Raw genomic sequence first — 25043 nt, forward strand, 5'->3', positions numbered from 1 at the left:
TGTGTGTGTACCAGCATGTGTGTACAGAATGTCTACATACATCCAAATGCGAGTTTGTATTAACATGCATATGCTTAATTGTGTGCGTTGGTGTGTATCGAGTATAGAGCAGGTGTGTATTTGGGGACCTTGTCTGATATTCAGACAAGGTCCCCAGAGTCCTGACCTTGAACAATTTGAGTGCTGTCTGCTTAGTCAGGGCCACTGAATAGGCTCATGTGAAAGCAAACAACAGTTATTTTCTCTATCTGTCTGTCTGTCTGTCTGTCTGTCTATCTGTCTATCTATCTATCTATCTATCTATCTATCTATCTATCTATCTATCTATCTATCTATCTATCTATCTGTCTATCTGTCTATCTGTCTATCTGTCTGTCTGTCTGTCTGTCTGTCTGTCTGTCTGTCTGTCTGTCTGTCTGTCTGTCTGTCTGTCTATCCTTCTGTCTGTTTGTCTGTCTATAAATCTATCTTTAAGAAAGTAACCCTGTCTTTTATCCTCTCTCTCTCTCCTTTCAGTGTGTGATTGTGTGTTCAGCATGAGTAACATCTATGAGTCTGCAGAGGCCACGCTGGGCTTCATCAGCTCCCCATGCCTGGCCAAAGTGGAGCTGAGAGTGGCCTGCCGAGGGATCTCGGACCGCGACGCTCTCTCCAAACCTGACCCTTGCGTGGTGCTGAAGATGCAGTCGCACGGGCAGTGGTTTGAGGTACAGTAATGGGGTGGGATAAAGTGGGGTTGAGTGTGTCTCCAGTCCATAAGACGTGTTTTTTTATGACACAGTTTCATAAACAGCAAATTAAAGTAAAAGAGTTACATCAGTTAAAGTGTCCTTGCTTGTAACACACATTCAGCCATTTGCTGTGCGGAGTCCATATGGAGCCCATATAATTGATTGGCATAAAAGCTTTCCAACAATCCCCATGTGATTGTATTGCCTTTGAAGCTTTTAATACACCATTTATCTTTAAGTTATGAAGGGTATTTTGCATCCACTACAAACCTCTAGCGTCAGATTCAGTGAAAATAAATGTTTTCAAGACTTTTACCATCTGCGCCATCGTCCATGACCTGATGTACCAGTCATACTGTACGCGTCTTCATCAGCGCTCAATGTTATGCTCCTTATGGATCTCTCTGAAGATAACACTTGAAATTATTCAAGCATATCATAGAATTCATGTTTGACTAAATGATCTTGTGCAAATAAGGACCTACGCTGTCATGCAGAGAGCTGTGTGTTGCTAACCTTCTCACGCTAATGTACGAGGTATGTTTGATTCTAATAAATTATGGGTGCTAATTTTCACAGAACGCAACAGAAGTCACAACTTTTTTGTATCGATACAAATGCTTTTATTGTCACCTTGAAATGAAAATGGTGCTGGTTTAATTTTTCCTCTGATAGTAGCTCTCCAAACAAATTGTCTGATAATAAAAATATATCATATCTCTTTGTATATTGAAAATAATGATTTATATGATAATGTAGCAAACTGCTTTTTCCTTGAATCATAGGCGATTGTATTTGGCTAATTTTACACGTAAAAGGTCTCAGATGGAGACAACGTAGATTGTTTAGCACTTGAAATTGGAAAAGAAATGGAAGACGGTGCTTTTGCAAGTAACTGTTCCCCTTCTCCGCCTTTTATTTCTAAGACCCAACTTTAGATGAAATCTTCTACTTTAAGAAACATCTTATTCTCACTGTAGTCTCATTGCTGGCAGTAGCACCCGTATTAGCTGAACTTTGTAAGAACACAGCACGAAGGAAAAGATAAATCTAGAGGAATTTCAGGAAGAAGTGGGACTTGTAATGTAGCTACATACACCCACGCACCTCATTACACACATCCTCACACATCGACCCACTCTAACACACATACATGGATTTCCACTATAGGGCTCAGAAAGTATAGTGCAGCATTATTCTGTCTTTGGAGACTCCACAAAAAGCTACTTTGTGCAGCATACTGGGGTGTGTGTGAGAGAGAGAGAGTGTGTGTAACACTGTAATAAGTCCTTTAGTGGGAATGGACAAATGTTATCACAGAGTCTGTTACAGTAATTGGATAATTGTTGAGATACCACTGGTGTGTGTGTGTGTTTGTGTGTGTGTGTGTGTGTGTGTGTGTGTGTGTGTGGGGGGGGGGGGGGGGGGGGGGGGGGGCTGGCTGTGTGTTCATGATTATTTTTGCTTTGATAAGATGCCAGCCTGAGAAAAAGGCCAAATGCTTTTTGAGTCTGCTGTGTGTATGTGTGTGTGTGTGTGTCAAAGGGTTATCAACAATAAAAGAGACCCAGTTGTCTTGGATAGGTTTTGTTGCAGCACAGACGGCAGTTAGAGAGAAGAAGAAAATGGGAGATCAATGTTCCAACGATAGTCCCTTTGTGTTTTCAAACAGCGTGTGCGGTGTTAGCCATCAAAAACTAAATCTATATTCCCAGTCCTCAAGTTGATAAGTGTAAACAATGTGGTAATAGCTATTTGTGGTAATTGCTTCAGTGCAGAAACGTCTGCTGAAGTTCACAATCAATGCAAAGTGTCTGTGTGTTGGGTGAAAACTTCATACACCAGTCTACTTTGGAAAAACTCAATTTAAAGTGAAACTACCAACAATGAAGTAGCACAGTTTTATGAAACTCGACAAATACATTTACTCTATGTAATATTAAAAATGGTGTGTAAAATGGTTATAAAGAAGTGCATTGATATTTAATTAGTGATTAAAAATAGAGTTGACATCAAATACATTACATTATAAAACTCTTTACTCATGTAACGTATATTTAACGTATGTTTAATTGGACACAAAACAATAAAAACTGACTGATTCATATGGAATAAATAATAGAAATACATTTGACCATTTAGTATTGTATTAACGGTTTGAACTGACCAAATTGACCAACTCTGCTATCATTTACATGATCATCTTGGGGTTTGGCAGTGAAAGCCCCGGGATTTTGAGAAAAGTTGTCTTTTTTCAGATTCCAATAATTCATTGGACGAACTGGGGTTAACCTGGAATTGTGTGTGTGTGTCCATGCACCCCGGCCTCTGTGCACGTGCATGCACATGTGTGTTTGCAGGTGGACCGCACAGAGGTGATTCGCAGTAGTAGCATGCCAGTCTTCTCAAAGATCTTGCTGGTGGATTACTACTTTGAGGAGGTCCAGAGGCTCCGCTTTGAACTTCATGACATCAGCTCTGGCAACAATGGCCTCCGCGACGCTGACTTCCTGGGAGCCATGGAATGCACCTTAGGACAGGTCAGTCTGTGCATTTGACTGATCAGTGTGTGACGAGATATGTGAAACAGTGCATGAGATGATAGATAAGTGAGTGAAGCTTTAGCTGAGTTCTGGACACTTACTGTAATTTCATAATGTCAACCTGCTGTTACTGTCTCCCTCCACTGCACACTATTCAACAAAAGAAACATCTCCTAGAAGCCAGGCTTATTTATATTATTATGAAACAGCATGTTAGCTTGGTCGCTGCATAAGCTAAGTGGTGCAGCAAGTGTTGAGGTCACATCAGCGTCTCCAGGTGAACACACGACAGGACTGCATCGTTCTGTTTACCAGTGCAGAGAATGGACATCTATGCAGGCATGAATGCAGAGTGTAAGAATTACATATTCATGTTTATAATCCTTTGTAATGTTCACTGAGCTCGTTGGGATTTTAAACACCTGCATCAGGTAATGTGTACTAAGGGTGAGAGAGCAAATTTACGATTAGAAAGGCTTTAGATGTGATGGAATCTTAATGGGATCTTTTCACTTGAGGTCGACACTGAGCTTTTGATGTCATTGAGTCCTGAGTTACATAAAGTTCTGACTGTGCTTTAAACTATTTTATTATAAAATGTATATGTGCATATGCTAATACGCATCGCGGTTATTCTCACATAATGATGTTGTTTCCTCTCTTAATAATGTAGTTGTAATAAATATTTAAAGATGTGTTTTGTTTTCAAACTTCTTTTTAATATCCAGGAGCATTTAAGAAAACAATATTGCAATTCCAGTACTCCTTGTTAAAAAGTGTATTGCAGGATATCACCAGCTCAGTCATGCTGAGGAAAAGGAAATAGAGAGAGAGCAAAAAGGACAAGAGTTCCAACAAGTATTAAAGTGTTTGTATTCGCTTCCCATTGCCAGAGAGGCTGTCAGCAACATAAAGCTGGTGGAATTATAATAATTGGGATAACTGAGATAACTGACATGGACAAAGGGGATTTTGAAGGCTAGCGAGGTTTATTAAAATGGGATAACATGCTGCCAACATTTTGTCTGTGTCTAAACAACAACATTCTGGATGGTCTATCCTGAGTGTTGTTCAAAAAAGTCTGCATTTAATAAGTGTTATAAGAAAGCACCAGAGGCACATATGATAATTTAAGAAGTGATATTAACTGATCTGTTTATAGAAATCTAAGTTGTGAAGAAAAGTGAGTGTTACATAAATGCTGTTTGTTGCCTTACTGTGTTTAACTTGGATCTTTGTTGCATGTTCAGGTGTTAATGGTGTCATCACTGTAGCTAGGGGAAAACGTGTCACAGGTGCATTGTCTCATTGTGTCAGTGATATCGCCACAGACAGCATGTGAGCGACTATACAGACATATGGTCCCTAAAGCATCTCAATCAATATTTAGATATTACCAATAGATCACATGACTATGTGATAAAACAACAGAGAAGTATTGCCCAACTCCGCAGTGTGCCTCTTTATAGAATATTTTTGTTGCTTGTGAACATAATTGAGCATTTAGCATCTTAAAAGCCACACATTGGTAGGGACCAAAAACGTCAAAAGGAAAGTGAATACATTTATTAGTTGGCTGGAAATACTGTTCCAAGTTAATATGAATGATTAAAAGGCGACTATTTGCTAACAAGTTAGACATATGAACTTTAAAAGAATGTCAGCATTGTGTCAAGCTTACTTCTATACTGTCTCCAAGTGGCCAAACATAAATTGCAAAAATTATACAGTTGGAGGCATTTATTTAATTTTAAAATAAAACATATTTAAAGCCTTTTTTATATTTGTATATCAAAACACATAAAGATACACTCGGATATGAGCTTTCAGTCAACATGAAGACATTCCAGTAATTAGCCCTTAAAACAAAACATTTGTGTATCACTTTTACTCTTTGGATTATCACTGACTCAAGTGACTCCATGTAACTCTCTGTAATTTGAAAGCATTAACGATACTGCAGATCCCACTCAGAGTCAAGCTCATTGTTTTCGTTCGCTTATCCAGTTGATAGACCCCCTCACTGACCTTTCATGTACACTTGGAGGTCACGTATAGCTTGTGTAACACCTGGCCCGCCCAAAATAGTCATTGGTGAAAAGATCCCAGGAGCTGGCAGATCAAAGCAGCTATACGACACCTGAGAAAATTACATTTGACAGGTGGCGAGAAAGAGGACTCCACCATGCTGTTTTATGTCCATTGGATGTGTGAAGTAGGCAGTTGAATGCTCGTAAAGGGAGAAGTGTGAGGTAACACCAAGGTGACACTAAAAGGGCGAGCTTGTCCCACTGAGGAGAAACACCGGAATATGTGAGCTGATTTTGTGGATTTTGTTTCAGATCGTCTCTCAGAGGAAACTGACCAAAGCTCTACTCAAACAGGGAAACACTTCTGGGAAGTCCTCCATAACGGTACAACACTGTTTCAGAGTCAGCCCCACCACAGTTACACACACATGCATGCACACATCACACACAAAGATACTTATTTGATGATGTTGCCTGTTTGTCATTTCCATCTCATTACCTCTCACCTCCTTCCTCCACCTCTCTCTCTCTCCCTCTCTCTCTCTCTCTCTCTCTACGCCTTCCCCACTTTATTTTTTCCCTCTCCACTGCCCCCTGTAAAGGTGACAGCGGAGGAGTTGTCTGGTAATGACGATTACGTTGAACTCTCCTTCAGTGCTCGTAAGCTAGATGACAAGGTTTGTGCGATTGGTTGTGATGTTTCAAAAATGATTAAACACCTGTGGTTTTCCCTTAGATATGGGAGAAATTCATATTCAAAGATGTGTTTGTGTGTGTGTGTGTGTGTGTGTGTGTGTGTGTGTGTGTGTGTGTGTGTGTGTGTGTGTGTGTGTGTGTGTGTGTGTGTGATAGAGAGGAAATATGTGGGTGAGGAAGTATGTGGGTGGAGGGTTGTGGGAATTGGCGATGAAGCAACCCACGCACAATACATGAAAGTACAATCTGGCATTAGGGGAGGCCTGCTGAGATAGGTGGGCACCCACCCTCCTCAATAAACCCTTCCTATCTCAACCACACCACCACACACACACAGATAACTATATTAATGTTCAGCCTCCAACACACACACGCATGGCCACGGATGACTAATCCAAACAAGTTGTGCCTTAGGGGAAAGATGGAAGAAAGCAGGGAAGGGGCGGTTAAATTGGAGAAGACGGGAAAGGGATGGCTGGAAGAAAGGAAGAAATAAGGGGTGAAATAATGATTCTGTTAGTGTTTGAATGATTCATGGTGATTAAAGGCAGTTCTGAGGCAATGCCTTACATGCATGTTTTCCATCTAAAGGATTTCTTCAGCAAGTCAGACCCTTTCTTGGAGATTTTTAGAATAAATGATGACGGGACAGAGTCGCTCGTACACAGAACTGAGGTAATTACATGGTCACACAAACACGCATATAGAAGTATTATTTTCTATCTCAGGCCCTTGATTATCAAAAACTGTTATGTTTTGTGCTCTGCAGACGATCATGAACAACCTGAGCCCAGTTTGGAAATCATTCAAAGTTTCCTTGAACACACTCTGCAGTGGTGACCATGATAGGGAGCTAAAGGTGAGTCTGCAACTGTAACGATTTCTTACAGGTCATTAGAATGACAAAATCATTATATTTAACCTTTAATATAATTTGCAACGATCTGACCCTTGGCTAAAGCTCCCTTCATTTTTTAAGTTCCCCCTGAAGGAGACACAATGCACATTTAGTGTGAAAGGCCAAACAGCACCCGAAGGCCTGCAGGTGTTTCTTTGCGCTGTGTTTTCTTTTGTGCTGCATACAAATGATGTTATTTGTGAAACATATACGAAGTGCCACATACCTACATGTTTATAAATGAATCAACCCATTCAAACAAGTCACAAAACAGCCTCAATTATCTCCTTCTAGAATCATGAGTTGTGTTCAGGTCATGTGTTGCCTTACCCTTCGTCCTAATTTGTTATTTTAAGAGCCGGGCGGATGTGAAAGGGCTCAGTGGTCGTCCTAAACTCTCACCTTTACTCGCCAGAATAGATCTGTGTGCGCGTGAGAAAGTGGCGGCCGCACATCAGCTCCAAACTGTTATTCTAACCATGAATAAACATGAACTTGTTCATTAAATATTCAGAGGCATCTTAACTCTGCATGGTTTCTGACAGCAGGAGAAAGGGCTCACACACTCACTCACACACATGCACGCCATTGGCTTTGGTTTCCAGGGCTACCTGTTTGAAACATCAGAGCTAAAGTGAGAAATGGCAGGACAGAAATTTCTATTCAGACCAGGGCTTCCTTTTCACCTCTATAGCTTCTGTCTGTCTCACTTTGTATTTCTCCTTATTCATTTCCTCCACCTCTCTACTTTTCTGTTGGTCCCTCTGTTGGTCCCCTCTCTCTCTCTCTCTCTCTCTCTCTCTCTCTCTCTCTTTCTTTCTTTCTTACTCACTCTCATAGCTCTCAGCGACTTGAAGTGAAGGAAAGGCTGCGCTCGCTCCCTCACACACAAAAAATGATTGCCTAAAACACAGACACGCATACATATATCCACAAATGATCCGACACACACTTCAGGTGCGGGCACTTGTCAGCTCAAGTGGGAGATAGGAAATAAGGGGATTAGTGACAGTGTTTGCTGTTAATCAATCGTTGTTGGATTGTTTCTGAACACTAGTTGTTGGAGTGACCTCAGGCAAGAAGGTCACAAAGCTCAACAGTAAAATGACACAATTCACATCAATTAAATATTTGTGAAGGGCAGAAGCCCCTTTCTCCCCCTTGTATGTTAACAAGTGTCTCTATTGAACAATGTATTGTAATATTATTGATTATAAATCCTCTGTGGAACAGTCCAGATATTGGTGCCATTTTTAAACCTTTTCAAATTATAGGGTTGTTTCTTTATTATGTGTGGAGCCATGGCTCGCTGACCCGCACATTTCTCTGGTGATTGAGGCCATGTATCTTGTCTGGTAGCTCCTTTGAGAGAAACAAACTATTACGATGAAACACACACACATACACACAAAGCGCTCTCTTAAGCCACGTCCCTCTCAGCATCCTCAGATTAATATTTCACCGCTCCATTGCCCCCCCACCAACACCGCCTTATCAATCATTCAGCATGGCATTTCCCTGCATGCCATGAGTGCATGTGTGTGTGTGTGTGTGCATTTAGATGACAGTGTTGCAGCTGCGCTCTAAATGAATGAATGTGTGCGCTTGTGTGTGTGTGTTTCTTTGTGTCTGTTCCAGTGCACAGTCTGGGACTGGGACTCTAATGGAAAACATGACTTTATTGGGGAGTTTCAGACCACCTTTAAGGAGACGAGAGCAGAGCAGGAGGGCAAACAGGTGAGCACACGCAAGGAGACGGAAAGAGTAACAACTGCACACCGACTCACCATTTCAATGAATAATTTGATAATATTGGATCTTTGTCACAACTTTATATATACAATATATACCAATACGCTGATGACGGTTAACCATCCAACCCACCGGAGGATAAACATCTCAGAATTATTCAAAATGTAACAAGTATACAATTAGAACTAAATCAAAACATTGTTTTAAGTTATATGATTTAAGATTATAGTGTATATATTACACATGTCAAAAAACTGTTACATATATTTAGCCTGAAAAGAATATCCACACATGCATCTGTTAACAAACACTAACATTCATACACAATTGTAGAGCAAGCAGCTATACATTTACGTGTGTGTGTGTGTGTGTGTGTGTGTGTGTGTTTGGCCAGCTTCAGTGGGAGTGCATCAACCCTAAATACCAGATGAAGAAGAAGAATTACAGAAACTCTGGTGTTGTCATTCTCAACCACTGCAAGGTGAAGTCTCTCCCAGTATGAGTCTCACAGGTCTAGTAGGAATAATTGTCTTCATTATTGATTAAAGATGCCCTGTGGAGTTATATTTACATTCAGTGTTCATCAAAAAGCATTGCGTGTCTTTTGAATGTATGTATGCTCGCAGTCGTCTTCTTCTTCCCTGCCTTTATTGGCTTCATTTCTACGCTTCATTTATTGATTTTGTGTTATCAATTAATTATTCCAGCCCTAGTGTTAAGTGTCACCACACACCAAGCAAAGCTACATCCACTTCATTCCACTTTTATTATAAGGTACCTTGACTCCCTGACATCCATAAATCTCAACATCCCCCCTGACAGATCATCAAAATGTATTCCTTCCTGGAATACATCATGGGAGGCTGCCAAATTCAGTTCACAGTAAGTTTTGTCACATATAATCTTCTCAATATTTATAGCAGCATGTCATTGTCTGTCCATGCCCACTCATGCGGTGTGTGTGTGTTTCTGTCTCAGGTGGCAATAGACTTCACAGCATCCAATGGGGATCCCAGAAACAGCTGCTCTCTCCACTACATCCATCCCTATCAGCCCAACGAGTACCTCAAAGCGCTGGTGGCTGTAGGAGAGATCTGCCAAGACTATGACAGGTGGAAACCACTTCATCAATCATCATTTATCTATTGATTACACGCACGCACGCACACAAACACACACATACACACTAGCGTTTCCCTCTCAAGGCTTTTGTCCTTTCATGTCCTTGCCTCTGTACCTTTCTGGATGCTTTTCAGTGAGTTACATTCTCTTTCTCTAGTGATAAAATGTTCCCTGCGTTTGGTTTTGGAGCACTGATACCACCTGACTTCAAGGTAGGACATTTGTGTGTATGTGTGTTTGGAGTAACAGGGGGAGTTCTTGTTCCGTTAGATTTAGATTTGAGACCTCTTTCTGAGGCACAGCTTGCTTTTGATCAACATGAAGAGAGAATGCCACTGCCAAACTGTAAATTGGACTGAACATGTGCTGAGTGTTACATTTTACATGGTGGTTAAAGACTCGGTGTTCTCTCTCTGCCCCACGTGAAGGTGTCACATGATTTCGCCGTGAACTTTGATGAGGACAATCCTGAATGTGCTGGTGAGCTATCAAACAAACACACACACACACTTCCCTTTATTTACACAGACTTCTTGGCTCAAAGAAACTTGTATTTATGCACCGCAGAACCAAAGCAGTCCTGCATTACCACTGCTGCAAGCCTCTCATCTCTCCCTCCCATATTAGTTATGGTCCCACTTGGTTTCTCCCCCTTAAAATATATACAAATACACATACTTAAACACACACATGCACAAATGCAGCTGGGAGATGTGTCACTGTGCTGCAGGAAGTATTTTTGTCTCTAAGATACAGACAAAAACAACACTAATCTGTATGTGTGAAATGGGCTTCTGCTCTCTTCTCCCCACATAGCTGTATTCCTGCCGTGAAGGTGTTTGTGTGTGTCAGCGTAGTTTGTGTGGACTATGAGAATGCTTTTAGAAAATTGCCCAGTCACTTTGGAGAGTAATCATACAGACTGATTTATTTTATCAGATACTTTTGAGAAATATATAAGTGGCAAAATAACTTTGTGTGTGTGTGTGTGTGTGTGTTGCAGGGATCCAAGGTGTGGTGGAGGCCTACCAAAATTGCCTCCCTAAGATCCAGCTCTATGGGCCTACCAACATCGCCCCAATCATCCAAAAAGTTGCTTCATCTGCCTCCGAGGAAATGCACACCAAAGAGGCCATGGTGAGCAAGACAATGAGAAACATTTAAAAAAAGAAAGTCTAGGCTCATTTGTTCCTGTTGTTGTGACTGTTGGTGTTTTTCCTGGAGAACAAAGGAGAGACAAATAGCAATAAAAAGACAAAGATGGGAAAGATCAAAGATGCGACTAAGAAGGGCAGAAAGAGATGCATTTAAAGAGGGTGGAAGTGATTGAAATTAATTAAATTCCAGTGACACATTTTAGAGCACAAATTCCTCTCTGCTGTCATGCCTCCCACTTCTTTCTGGCTCTCTAGTGGATTAGAATAAGTTTTAGTCAAATTAGCCCCTGACAAGAAGCCACAAAAAAGTCATTGAACATCTATTCCTCCCCCCCTATATCCACCCACAACTTTCTCCCCTCCCACCAGGAATACTTCATTCTGCTGATCCTGACAGACGGCGTCATCACCGACATGGCGGACACACGGGAGGCCATCGTGCACGCGTCCCACCTGCCCATGTCAGTCATCATCGTCGGCGTGGGCAACGCTGACTTCACAGACATGCAGATATTGGACGGGGACGATGGGATCCTGCGTTCCCCAAAGGGAGAGCCTGTCCTCCGTGATATCGTCCAGTTTGTCCCCTTCAAGGACTTCAAACACGTGGGTGGTGATTGAGGAGGGGCAAAGGGCAAGGGATAGAAGTTCTTTATTTCAGGGAAAAAACATAGACCTTTTGATAAATGCATTCCAGGCAGAACATGTGACTAAGTCTCCAGGGAGGTCAGGCAAAATCAAGACGTATACAAATGGGGCACTACATAATCAAGCAGCAGAATGAGCATGCTTTTGCACAAGATGCTGTATTTCAAGTATATTTTTTTACCCTGTGTGGTTACCTCTTCACAGTCAGCATAACTATAGTGCATAGCAAGCTGCTTACTTTCAAGCTGAATAACAACATTAAAGAGCATAAGAATGTGAGGTCGAAAAAGATGATCTAGTCATGAAACATTAAGGAGCTTCACATCAAGGCCGCATCAATACGGTTGCCAGAACAACACCTGAGGTTCTGTACTGAAAAAACTACGTTTTCACATATCTACCAATGTATGCACAAGCCTAATTCAAAACACAGTTAATATGGTGTCAAAACACATGAAGGCAAGCATACACATTGCTACTATAAGCAATAAAACACCCCTTTTTTTTGTGCAGATACAGCCTCTCTTCAATTAGTAGCTTATGGGGGCTAAGCTTTTTGATATAAATTGATATGTAGTTGACATTATTGACTTTGATCACTTTTGACACTTCTGTACTTATTCTATCGTTACACTATGTTATCCTGTAATAGCCATTTGCTCCTCTTCATCGAAAGTTGATAGCTTTGTGTTTGAATTGAAACATGGTTATAATCCCAAGGCTGTGGCCTATTTGACCATGACAGATGTGTGTCTCACTAACACAAATTGGGGGCACCTGAACTGTAATGGCAGGCCAAAGAGTTTCTTTAAGGCAACAACAACAACGACCACGCTTTTTATTCAATCTTAAATCAATAAGCCCACAGTTTTATCTGGCCAGTACTTCTACAGAGAATATACATATCACATAAATGAGTTTTAATTTGCTTACTAATGGAGAAAATGACATCTGATATTGGATACAATCATGGTAATGCATATCAGTTATGTCAACATGAGAAATTTCACATGAAAGAAACAAGCAACGGTCTGTGACAGCAAATTACATCAAATGAATAACTTAGCAGTGTCGTTCAGTAACAGGTCATGTACTTTCAAGGGTCAAATATAGCACTTAATCCAGTTTTTAAAATCTTCTCTGTTTATAAAATATTGATTTAAAGTAACTCTGTAGCTTACACAAAGATGAAGCTGCAAAAGCTTTAAAAGCATTTTCACCAAGGACAGTTTGTGTTCAAGGAATGACATCACTTGTCAGCATTATCCAAGGTTGCAGCTAATTATAGTTTCAGTTTGCAGTAAAGAAATATTATCGTTTAGAGGAAATATGTGGAAACGTGGGATGAAAGTGTGAGTAAACGTTATTTATTGTTACTCAAAAAGTATCGAGGTTCAATACCGAAGGGGGCTCACCAAGCAACGGCATTTAAAACGTTTTACTCAGCAGCGGCTCAATCTGTGTGTGTGTGTGTGTGTGTGTGTGTGTGTGTGTGCGTGTGTGTGTGTGTGTGTGTGTGATGAAGTGCTGTATTCAGGGGGTAACGAGTGTGAATGTGTGGGCGTAATATGCTTGGCGTGCTCATCAAAACCCATCAGCTATCTTCTCAATGAATGTGTGTGTGTGTGTGTGTGTGTGTGTGTGTGTGTGTGTGTGTGTGTGTGTGTGTGTGTGTGTGTGCGCGCGCATGTGTGCGCATGTGTGTCTCTCTGGTGGCATTAATTTTATCTGACTTTGACAGGTTCTGTTTGGCCCGGTCTGTTACGGTGAGTTTGGTCTGTGACAGGTTGAGACATCAACAAATTACATCCAGCAAAAACAGAGAGAGAAGGGGGAGAATGTACGAAGGAGTACAGACATATCTCTAAAAGTACACAGAGAGACAGTCAGAAAGACAGTACAAGGGGTCAACAGGAGACCGGAGCTAAAGACAAAAGAGAGCGAGGGAGTGTGTGACAGAGGTGGAGAGGTGATTTTCTGCTCTGTCGTTTCTTTTCAGAGGGGATTAGCAGAACGGAGCTGCTGTGAGACAGGCAGAGTGGGGGATAACAGGTAGATAGGAGCAGGGAGGGAGGGTGGAAATGAGAGGAGGAAGCAGAGGGAGTGGGGTTGTGGTGGGTGCACTTTGATGGTGCATTGTCTCTGGGAATTATGTGAGACGGAGTACGACGGACTCTCTGACTTAAAGGATTTGGAGGTGTGTGTGGTGTGAGAGCATGTGAGTGTTCAGGCAGAGGAGTGGCTGACCTGTACGTGTGCAAAGCTATGTGTGTGAATTCATGTATGTTTAGGATTATGTTTCTCTTTTTCAGTCCTGAGTAAATATATTGTACTTTAACTGCATTTAAAGTCTTACATTTAATTCATCATCAATCTCGTCCTTTGATGGAATAAGATATCTAAATTTAGATTAGATATACTTTATTCATCCCCAGGGGGAAATGTATTTGTTGCAGCAGCAAGCATGTTTACAATATATACAATACAATATATTAAAATAAAATAGCAGGGCATATTAAATTTAAGAATTTAAATAATAAAGGAAATTAAAAAAATTAAAAAAATGGATTCTTGACATCATCCTTTGGAAAGGGCTTTTTTTTAAACCAGTTTTTTTATTAGTTATTGATTACTCATGTGTAACAAAATGAGAAGCAAAGAGGAAAATAAAAAATAAAAAAGTAATATGCAGACATAAAGAAGCACATACATAGTTGCCCCAGTGTTGAACCATCCACAAAGGACATAATAGATCAGAATACAATGAATATAAATATACACTTAGCTGAGGTGATTGGGACAATTCTGCAAGTCTATATGTTCTTAATTTTACAACGTGCATCCTCGCTAAAAATAACTCCAATTAATGTCGTCATCAAATGGGTTTTTGTAATTCAGTATGGAGGGTTCAAACATAAACATTTTATTGGCTGCAACTGTTAGGAAAATATACCTTTTGCATGAACCTATGCTGAGCCATCAACATTGGAATTGCCTTTTCTTATTAAATTATTATTATTAATAGCAAAATAGGAACAAACATAATTGGACTACTGTCCAGTATTGTCTGTACCCAGGTTCAATGCAAGATCATTTACTTTTATAATGTGTAAAGAGTGTGCATTCATGCATTGTTAATGGTAATAAATAGACAGGATCTAATGTGCATTTCTCTACAGCCAAACTATGATTCTTGAGGTTGTTAATGAGCTTGTCTGATCACATCAGTCTCACTAGTCCAGACCGTTGACAGCATCAGTCTCATAACAGTAAATCTTAGCATCCTTGAACCATGCATGGCTGATGATGATGTGTGTGTGTGTGTGTGCGCTTGTGATCCCTCTCTTCCTCGCTCTCTTTCTGTCTCTGTCTCCAGGCCTCCCCAGCCGCACTGGCTAAGAGTGTTTTGGCGGAGGTCCCTAACCAAGTGGTGGATTACTACAACGCAAAAGGCATCAAACCCAAGTGTATGTCAGACTATGAGTCCACAAGAACCTTCAGCCCCTGACAATGGACGACATGCAAACACACACTCATATACACACATATCATGTGTATATATATATATATATATACATATATAAATGTATGTATGTATGTACTGTATAATACATATACACATGTAAAAGCACAAGCACCCATACACACACAAACAAACATGGACACATAACCATATCAAATAATACATAAAGTAGTCTGTAGCTCAGAGAAGTAGCTTGTTCTGATGAAACAATTTGAACTACTCCGTGGATGACTCTTGCATGTTTGGCCACAATGGCGTCACCTGGGAAATTATTACTATCTACTGTATATCTAAAAGATGTTTATAGAAATAAGAGCAGTCTTTTGACAGCATGCAGACTCAGAGCATAGCCCACCCAAAGAAATGACATTCTTACCTTATTTAGATAACTAGCAAGTAACCTACGTAAACCAAAAGATCCGTGGGTAGTAAAAAGATATGTGACTGCATAGCCCGAAATGCTTAGAATTAGCATTGCAAATGTTATTTATGGGAACGGTAGTATCCCTGTTAGTGTACTGCATAAATGCATGAATAATTCAGCTCCTGCTAATATCCAATCTCCAGTACCCGCTTGCTAGTTATGAAATAAAGTATCTCTGTCATTCGAGTGACATTCAGGGTTGTCTTGGGTGTTTGGGGTTCTTTTCTACTGATTTGTTTGAGATTTTGCTAAGTGGAAATGAACAACTTAATAATTGTAATAATTTCGTATTAACCTTCTTACATTGTAAAGAGTTTTGGGAGGTTAGCAAAGCGTGTGTGGTAGACACTCATCTGTAAGCTGAAAACTGTTTTTTCTGTATTCTGCATGTTGATTATAATAAAGACACTTTTGTTTTCTCATTTTGGTGTGATCCAATGTTTGTGTGCATGTGCTCTTGTATTCATTATGTTGTGGGTACATAATATTATTGAAATATGTCTATAAATCGCCTTGGGAGCCATTGCATTTTATATTAAGACTTGTTTTGGGGGAAATGGGAGCATAAGGAGTGGGGCTTTACACATGTACTATGTATGGTCATTGTAGGGTTAAGTCTTAAAGGAATTTATGTATAACAATTTATTTAATATAATCTAGAATTTAATCAAAGACAACAAAGAAAGAGCAGATGGCAGTCTGTTAGTTGATTTATCTTTCCCTTTGAGCTTGTATTTTTCAGTTTTATATGCAGACTATTTGTATATGCAGACCTCCACTTAGATACCACCACCCTCTGTCTCCAATGGACAGCCCTGTGTGTGTGGTAGTTTCAAGTATTGTGGAGTGGTGGTTCACGACACCTTCATCCAGAACATCTCCTTTTCACTCTCTGTATGTCTCACAGACAGACATTAAAATACAAGAATAAATTATCTCACAAATCTCCATATAGTTAATTAAGGCAAGCCAAAGTTGTGCTGTCCTGAGAGTACTCTCCATACGTGCCTCGGTCTCTGACAGTCAGATCAGTATTCAGCAGAGGAGCCTCCTGATATCTGTTTCAGAGACCACCCACATCAGAGGATTTACACTGAGTGGATCGGATGTAGAAAGTCTGAGAAAAACCAAAAAGATGAAATACGGTGTCTTCTATAGTATTCTTTTCTGGTCTAATATAACATCTATAAATAATAATCTATAATCTATAATTACCTAAACCAATATGTTTTTATAATTAGTACAATGACCTGGACAATGAGTCAATAATACTAATAATGCATTTTATATTACACAGTTTATAGTTAAAATTCAGGAGACATCAAGAAGCCTCAAATCAATGGGACTTGCTTTACTTGATACCTTTCAAAATAAAATACATTTATAATGCGTATTTGTTTTATTTATTGTTATTCGTTATTATTGTATGCCTTGTATAGAGCTCAACAATGGAAACGTAAACATCAACATTTCTAGGACAAGTTAGCAAAATTAATTTGTAGATGAAGATCACTGTATATGATAGAAAGCTCCAGAACTACTAAATTGACCTTTCAGTGAAATTGTTATGTCATTGTAGTTTCCAAGGTCAATAATTAACTTTAAAATTCAACATTTAGTTTCGTTTCTGTTGGGTTATTTGTATCAAACCTTTAGCAGCATTACATTTTATATAACTGTCGAATCCCGTTTTGGAGATCAGATTAGAAATTAAGAAACAAATGAGTTGTGCGGAACCATTTTCATGACCCTCTTCTGTACAGGGGGACGGTTTTTGTCACGTACCGGAAGTAGCCAGGGTGACATTTAGAACAGGACGAAAACGAAGGCATGGTTGAGCGTATGTTGTAAGAGGTCATGCCTCTCTAGTTTGTGTGTAGTTTTTTTTCACATGTAAGTGTACACATCAAAGAGAACAATGGCGTCGTGGAGCTGTCGGTTTCTTCTTCAGCGAGGAAGTCGAGTCATTTCTCTCCGGGCAGCAGCTGAAAGGTGGCTAATGCTAAGTGGCTAGTTGTGTTAATATAACGATTATTGATGATTAATTATATGATGTTCTTGTTGTTTATATCTTAGCCTTTTATTTGGAAATAAATCGGCTACCGTTATCATTTCCTATTACAATGTATCACCAAAGCTAGTTTAATTGTCTCTTTATATGTAACTAGCTTTAGTGCTCTTATGTTACACGGAATACTCTGATTAATGTGCACTAATGAGTCAAGTGATGGTTGTCTTTTGCAAGCAGTCGTGGGCAGACTTTAATATGACAACATGTCACCATGGCTCATTCAGTCACGTTTTATTCCAGTCTTTGTGCTTTGGAACGAGTATTTGTGTTAATCTCGTGCACATGAAGCATATTGATTGACTCGTCACTAAGCAGTGACATTTATGCACTCTAAATGCACAAACTGGCCTTGTGATTGTGTGAACCTGCTTGTCATTTATCAGTGAGGACGCTGCAGTGACTAAGCTGACTGGTTAAGCTGAAGTGACAGAGTCCTATGAGATCTGAAGCCGGAAGGCATTTTCACTTTAAGTTATACAGGGAATGCATAAATTAACCCTGAATAATGATCACCAGAAAATGAAAGCTCAACAGTTTTGATAATCGGTTATTACATTTGTTTGTGAAAAATGTCAGGTGTGCTTATTGTTTATTTATTTGGTACCATTATTAACTGCATATGTTTGAGTTTGGAGCTGTTTGGCAAATAAATAAACAATCTGAAGTAGTCACTTCGAACTCTTTGAATTGTAATGGGCATATCTAACTATTTTCTGCCATTTTAATTGACTGAAAATCGACAATGCAAAATAATACTTATTTGCAACCCTTAAATAATAAGCCCACGTGTATGCTACCTGTTACTCTTATATTGATTGGACACAGTTGTGAGCATGTAGCTGGTCATTTCTAGTCCAGATCTGGACGTTACTGGGAAATAACTGCACCTGATTCCTGGATTTTTCTTCTTCTTGTAGTCCTGCCCATGTGGTGAGTTGTATTAGGACAGTAAAGACCACAACGTGGTTTGATGAACACCTCACAGAGGACAACCAGGAGTACATGAGAAAGAGCATGGCTCAGGAATACAGGAGACAAACCGTTGATAAACTCAACCCACTCAAAGATGAGCCCTGGCAGCGTCATGATTGGACACAGGGTAGGTGTCATGATCGGTGAGAGCTGTGTACGTTATGAGTCCCCGTTCTGTTCGCTCACACTTAAATCGTCTTTCCATCTGTTCCTCTGCCCAGGTAGTCGAAGAGTTGGGCTCGTAGCCGTGAAGTTGGGGATGGCTCCGGTCTGGACAAAAGCAGGCGAAAGACATGTCGTCACCATGTTACAGGTAGCACACAAATTCACATCTGTTGTGCCTGAGCTTTGCATCAAAACAACCGCAGGTGTTCTTCAGAAATGATAATGTGTGTTTGTGATCCGTATTGAAATGACAAGCAGGTTAGACAAGCAGTCAAATACATTGGATTGTTCTGTCGAGTGTGGTGGAACAATAGCAAATATTGAACACTTTGATGTTTATTCACCTCATGTGTCAATCTCAACGACTAATCCGTCAGTGAAGTGAAATGATTGTAAACTGCAGCCGTGCGTGCTAACTCTCCTCCTTCTTGACAATGACACACTGTAATGGGAAGCACAACAAACTCCTATGGCATTTTGAGTAAAATGTCAATATTAACAGTCAGACGTTTTTATTTTTGCATCACCTCCACTTCATATCAGAATCAAGGACAAATAGAAACTTCTATCCCCATCTTCTGATTCACCTTTCACATTTAGTCATTTGTTTCTTTTCAGCTGACACGGGAACGTTCTCTGCTAGATGAAAAGTAGAGAATTTAAATTGACTTTCTCAGGGTGAAAGTTCTCCCAGCACTTTGGCAGTGTGGTACATGTTTTATGTGAAGCAATATATGTAATAATTCAGTCAACAAGTACAGATTTGACTGTTGCTTTTTAAAATGACATTTTGACATTTATGTGGGTTATATTTTCCTCTTTTCTTTTCTCGTCCTCTGATTTACTTGCAATGTATCATGCACTGCTAAATAGTGGCGTCATCCTATTGTTGTATTTAGCAAAAATGTAGTGATAGGGAGGTTTTATGATTTAGCCAGTTGCCCCATATGTAAATGGTTCATACCAGGAACTTTCTGCTAACCACACATTTGTTTATTTTAGGTCAGAACAAGTTGCACAGTGAAAAACTTAAATCGGACTATGACTATTGTTAATCCAGCCTCTGTTCTTTTTTCCAGGTGCAGGACTGCCATGTAATAAGACACCTGTCCAAGGAGGAATATAATGGACACACCGCTGTCCTCGTGGTAGGAGGGAAAAACGTATCACCATTCCATGTAAGAAATAGTTGTTAATATCATAAAACATGTATGTTTTTAAAAAAAAATCTTAACTGTGAAACTAGATGTGTTGACATATTATAATGTTACTTAGAACACATTATAGCTGTCATTTAATAAAATATTTCCATCTATAATCAATATTTCATAAAAGTAAAGAATCAACAATGTGTGTATGTGAAGGGATTCTCGTAGTGATGAACCTATAGAAAGTTATCACTTGAATCTGCTTCTCTGGCCTTTACAGATCTTTATAGTGAATTTCAGCACGTTGTTTAGCTGTCTCTCACTGTTTTGGTTCACATTCACTGTCGTTTTCTGATGCAGGAGGAAGCTGTTTTCACACACACAATACTGTGGAGACAGATTTTCCCTCAGTAGTTGAAAGGTTTTATAAAAAGTAAAATTTAAGATGACAAAAATATTACTTGGATTTATTTTTTTCTAATAGCTTGAGAAATTGCACCATTACTCAACTTAGAACAATGTAATATTCCTCTTTGTTTTGGTTTCTATATATATATATATATATATATATATATATATATATATATATATATATATATATATATATATATATATATATATATATATACACACATACATATATACATACATACATATAATACCAGCAGAGCAGCCAGTGCCAAATACTTACATCGGTTACAATGTCCTTTTTTTGCTCATCCTAGTTTTGGCTACATTTCAAATCATGAAAAATAAAATCTAATCAGTTTGGCAGCTTTATGCAGCATAACTGAGTTGTCATTTCCCTGTAGTATTGAGCTCATATCAGGCCTCCCAGTTCTAAAACTGTTTATGAATACAGATACATAGTCAGGAATCTAATCTAATCTAATCTCAGACTTTTAAATAAACTGGATCCAACAGATTTATTTGCTGCTATTTCCTAAAAAAATTGACAAGCAAACATTTGTAAATAGTCTTTCATGCTCGTAATAAACTCTAAGGTCCCATCACTGCATCAGACTGCATATCTGACCCTAGAACACAAACACTGCAGCCTAAAGTAACAGACAGCAGCACTATTTACTCTGTGAACCAATACATCTATCTCAAAAAGGGTATAGTATGCATGAGGAGGCATTTTTCTTATTAAATGTTGCATCTGCCTTTTTAAGTTAAAAACACACGTGTGTGCGTGTGTGTGTGTGTGTGTGTGTGTATGCGCGTGCATGTGTGTGTTTAGAATTCCTCTCACACAGCCACATCGCCTTTCAGTCAGCAGCAGAGTTTGTCAGAGTGAGAAGCTTTGGCAGGCTGATTTTCACCCTTCTGTTGAAAGGGAGAGAGAGTTTAGAGTGACTGGAGGGGCTGAGATGAGAGCGAGCCGAGTGAAAGCAAATGTCAGAGATGCTCACTGCCAAGTGTGCATGCTTCTGCCTGCATGTGTGTTTGGCTCCTGAACAGTCATAACGGCCCCACTGTTAATTTTAATAAGCCAAAGTCCAACTGCTGTTCATACTTCTTTTACCACTTATATTCCTTACTCACAATTATCTCTCTTTCCGTCACTCTGACTGACAGAGGTCGGAGGAGCAAATGGAGATGTTCAGGAATGCTGGCGTGCCTCCGAAACATAAAGTCACCACCTTCAAAGTCTCTGACAACGCCGTCATCAAGCCAGGTATACACATGGGAATTAGCATAGAGATAAATAAATACTCATTTACTATACTTTTTGTCACACAATAGAATATTTTTTCTGGCGCAGTTTTGTACAAATGTTTTGTAATCTCGTTTGTGGTGTGTTCAGGCACTCCTCTTTATGCAGCACATTTCCGTCCAGGCCAATATGTGGACGTCACAGCCAAATCGTAAGTTTTTTTTTTCTGCCAGATTTCTAGCCTCGTTGGCGCTTTGCTTCCTCTCCTACTTCTTGCCCTCTTTCAGCTCCAGCATCATGTTTTGAAGATTATTATTTTAAAAAGAAAGTCCAAACCTCTCTTTTTTGATCCCTATCCTCTGACATCAAAGTTCTTGAATGTAAAAATATGAGCAGGAATTTTCTTGTGTTTGTAGCATTGGGAAGGGGTTTCAAGGTGTGATGAAGCGATATGGGTTCAAAGGTCAGCCAGCCACCCACGGCCAAACCAAAACTCATCGAAGGCCAGGAGCTTCTGGACCTGGAGGGGTAACACGCACACACACGCACACACACACACACATACATACACACACTGTGTAAGACGCTCATTCATGCCAGATATGAACAGTTGGCTTCCCATAATCCAGTCATGTGAGCTGTGTGTCTTTTATCATCTGCGTCTAGGATCCAGCCAAAGTCTTCAAAGGGAAAAAGATGCCTGGCATGATGGGCAACATTTTCGTCACAGCTTATGGACTGAAGGTACACACACTCTCAAACACGCACACGCGGTCATGGTTGTTAACTTTTTTGTCCTTGACGGCAATGTCAATTCAATACACTCATCTGCCTCCTCTCTTCCAGATATGGAGGGTCAATACCAAGTATAATGTGCTGTATGTTAACGGCTCTGTCCCCGGCCACAGGAACTGCGTATTGAAGGTAAAAATAATCATATTCAGACACACTTGTGAAGTATGAAATCAGAGGTCAATCCCAGCATGGTTAGAGTTCTGACAGAGACAAGTGACCTTGCACCTGTAAAACACCTTAACACCTGCAAGACAGTGTGATCCATCTTCATGACACTGTGCTGGATCAGCAGTGTGTGTGCGTGTGTGCGTGTGTGTGTGTGTGTGTGTGTGTGTGTGTTCCTCTGAGGGAATGGGAGCACCCATCTTAATGATGTTAATAATATCCACAGAAACCATCTCCATACTCAGCATGTTGTGTTTTGCCTTTTGTGTGCGCAGACACACACTCAGGCAATTTGTTTTGCAGACAAGCGATAATGAATACAAATGTGCATTGCATTTCACCTAGCTCAGCTGCCACACACACACACACACCTAGATTCACTTTATTATATTGCCCTTAAGGGCACACAAGCAGGTTAATGTTTGTTCATTGTTGTTCATTTTTATTGTTCTGTGCGGCTCTAATGTCCCTATGTAAATAGGCTCTAATGTCCCTATGTAAATAGGCTCTAATGTCCCTATGTAAATAGGCTCTAATGTCCCTATGTAAATGAGGAATAGCTGTTTTAGTGACTAAAATGAAGACTATAGGCTGCAATAAATAATAACTTTCATTATTGATTTATTTTATTTTAAGAAAAGCTTTTAGACCGACTGCAGTATGACCACAGGGAATGTGGATGAATATGATTAATTGACTATGAACGAACACTTTCCCCAGTATTGTTAATAATTAATTAAAATGTAAAGTTGAAACAAGATTATCAGTAAGAAATAATTATATTATGAAGATTTCATTCCTTGTTGATTTGACACATGCATGCCTCGTTCCCTTGAGAACTCCTCGTGTGTTTCTGCTTTCAGGGCAGGAATGACAACTCCACTCGCAATAAACAGTTCAATGTAGTGTAATATAATGTAATAAGCTAACCATGAATAAAAAATACATGGGTTTGATTTCTTGAAGGTTTTTTTTTCATGACAGAATACGTTTGAGAACTGCTGATTAGATTTAAAATGTAGAAAATAGAGTTAAATGCCTGTGACACATTATCCAGACCCCACGGTAACATTCCCAAAGTGCCGATTTTCTTTTTCCAACTATCCAAAACTCAAAAAAATTCTATCTTGAATTGAATAAAACATAGATAAGCAAGCAATGCATCTTTACATTTGAGAAGTTGGAGAATGCTGTCATCCATTTTCGCTTGAGTCATGATAATGAATTTTAAAACTGTAGGCAACTATGAAGCACATTTTTCTGTCATTTAATTGTTTCATTAATAAAGAATGTCCTCACAGCTATTACATAGTTTGTTTGTGTGTGTTTGTGTCTTCCAGATAAGAGATACTGTCCTGCCAACCAGGAGCTCCACCCTGCTCAGCCCTCCTTTCCCTACTTATTTCACTGAAGAGGAAGGCGACCTGGATGAAGACCTGTACGACGATAACTTGTTTATTCACACAGACCCATCATTAACACTGACCTGATCTCCCCCTCACCACACACACACACACACACCTACCTACACACCTTGTTTTTCATCTAAACCAACAAACCATGTCTGGATTTTGTAATAAAGAGTAATTGCTTTGAATGTCTTGTGCCCTTTAGTTTTGTTAGTGTGAGATGCAACAGCACAGAGCCTGTCTGTTTGATTTTACAATGTGTTACGTTCCCTTTCCCCCCGAAACCATGGTAACTGTCGGAGTAGCGATGTCACTAGAGGATCCCCAAGCAGAGAGAAGGAAAAAAGACAGTAAAACAAAACAAGAGGCAGATGTGGTGGAGAAATGTGCAATATCTGTGAAGGGTGCAGGATAAGGGGGGAGCGGGTGATACAATGAGTTGCACAAAGCAGAGTGAGAGGAATACTGACCGAGGAAGGAAAGGGTCTGTTGTTAGGGGTGGAGGAATGAATGTGCTCGAAGTTATGGAGGAAAATACAAAGTAGAATCAGGGAAGGGTGTGAGAGGCGGTTGGTGAAGGTGGGGAGGGCAACGAAAAGGAGAGGCAGGGATCGAGGCTGACAAAGGTTGACATTTGTGCATAAGAGGATAAATGAGGACATTAATGTTGCAGCAGGAACTGCTGGGCGCTTAAGTCTGTGTGTTCAGCAGTATTAAAATGAGAATGCCGCAAGCTGGTAGGCTGACAGATTCCCTCCTGCACTGTGGGACCCCTCCCTGCCTTTTTGGTTCAATACATAATAAAAGGAGAACCATGCCCTCAAAATTGTTGAAGTCTTGTTTTGTGTATATGTATCCTCAGAGGCCTGCATGTGATTCAGCCCCTCTGCTTTATATGTAATTTATTTGACAGCAGCAAAAACAAGGCTTTTATTTGAAAAAGGTGGCAGCGAAGCCTCGCAGGTCAACATGCAACAACTGCGGATACATTGATGCCGTTTCCCTAAATGAAACGACACACAACTGGCAAAGTCAGAAATGCGTAACATACAGTAGTTGTAATTTAGATATGTCAGGTGAGATTTCAGTTTGTGGCAAGCAACGTCCCGCTTCATATAACATGCCACAGTGTGT

At 39.9% G+C, this 25043-nt stretch overlaps 2 protein-coding genes across 2 annotated transcripts; both read left to right on the top strand.

Moving 5' to 3' along the window:
- Positions 1–533: 533 nt before the first annotated feature.
- cpne4b (copine IVb) lies at positions 534–15085 on the top strand. Its single transcript, XM_034545072.1, has 15 exons — positions 534–707; positions 3092–3271; positions 5617–5688; positions 5907–5981; positions 6592–6675; positions 6770–6859; positions 8537–8635; positions 9045–9131; positions 9473–9532; positions 9629–9762; positions 9930–9984; positions 10201–10252; positions 10776–10909; positions 11299–11535; positions 14954–15085. Exons 1-15 carry the CDS (start codon positions 537–539, stop codon positions 15083–15085), a joined length of 1662 nt encoding a protein of 553 aa, XP_034400963.1. The 5' UTR covers positions 534–536.
- A 2203-nt stretch (positions 15086–17288) lies between these two features.
- Positions 17289–24097, top strand: mrpl3 (mitochondrial ribosomal protein L3). Its single transcript, XM_034545964.1, has 10 exons — positions 17289–17516; positions 18513–18694; positions 18789–18880; positions 19812–19910; positions 21462–21561; positions 21691–21751; positions 21957–22068; positions 22207–22284; positions 22387–22464; positions 23841–24097. Exons 1-10 carry the CDS (start codon positions 17443–17445, stop codon positions 23988–23990), a joined length of 1026 nt encoding a protein of 341 aa, XP_034401855.1. The 5' UTR covers positions 17289–17442; the 3' UTR covers positions 23991–24097.
- Positions 24098–25043: the final 946 nt, after the last annotated feature.

Source organism: Cyclopterus lumpus, chromosome 11 (genome assembly GCF_009769545.1).
Source record: "Cyclopterus lumpus isolate fCycLum1 chromosome 11, fCycLum1.pri, whole genome shotgun sequence".
Lineage (NCBI taxonomy): Eukaryota > Metazoa > Chordata > Actinopteri > Perciformes > Cyclopteridae > Cyclopterus > Cyclopterus lumpus.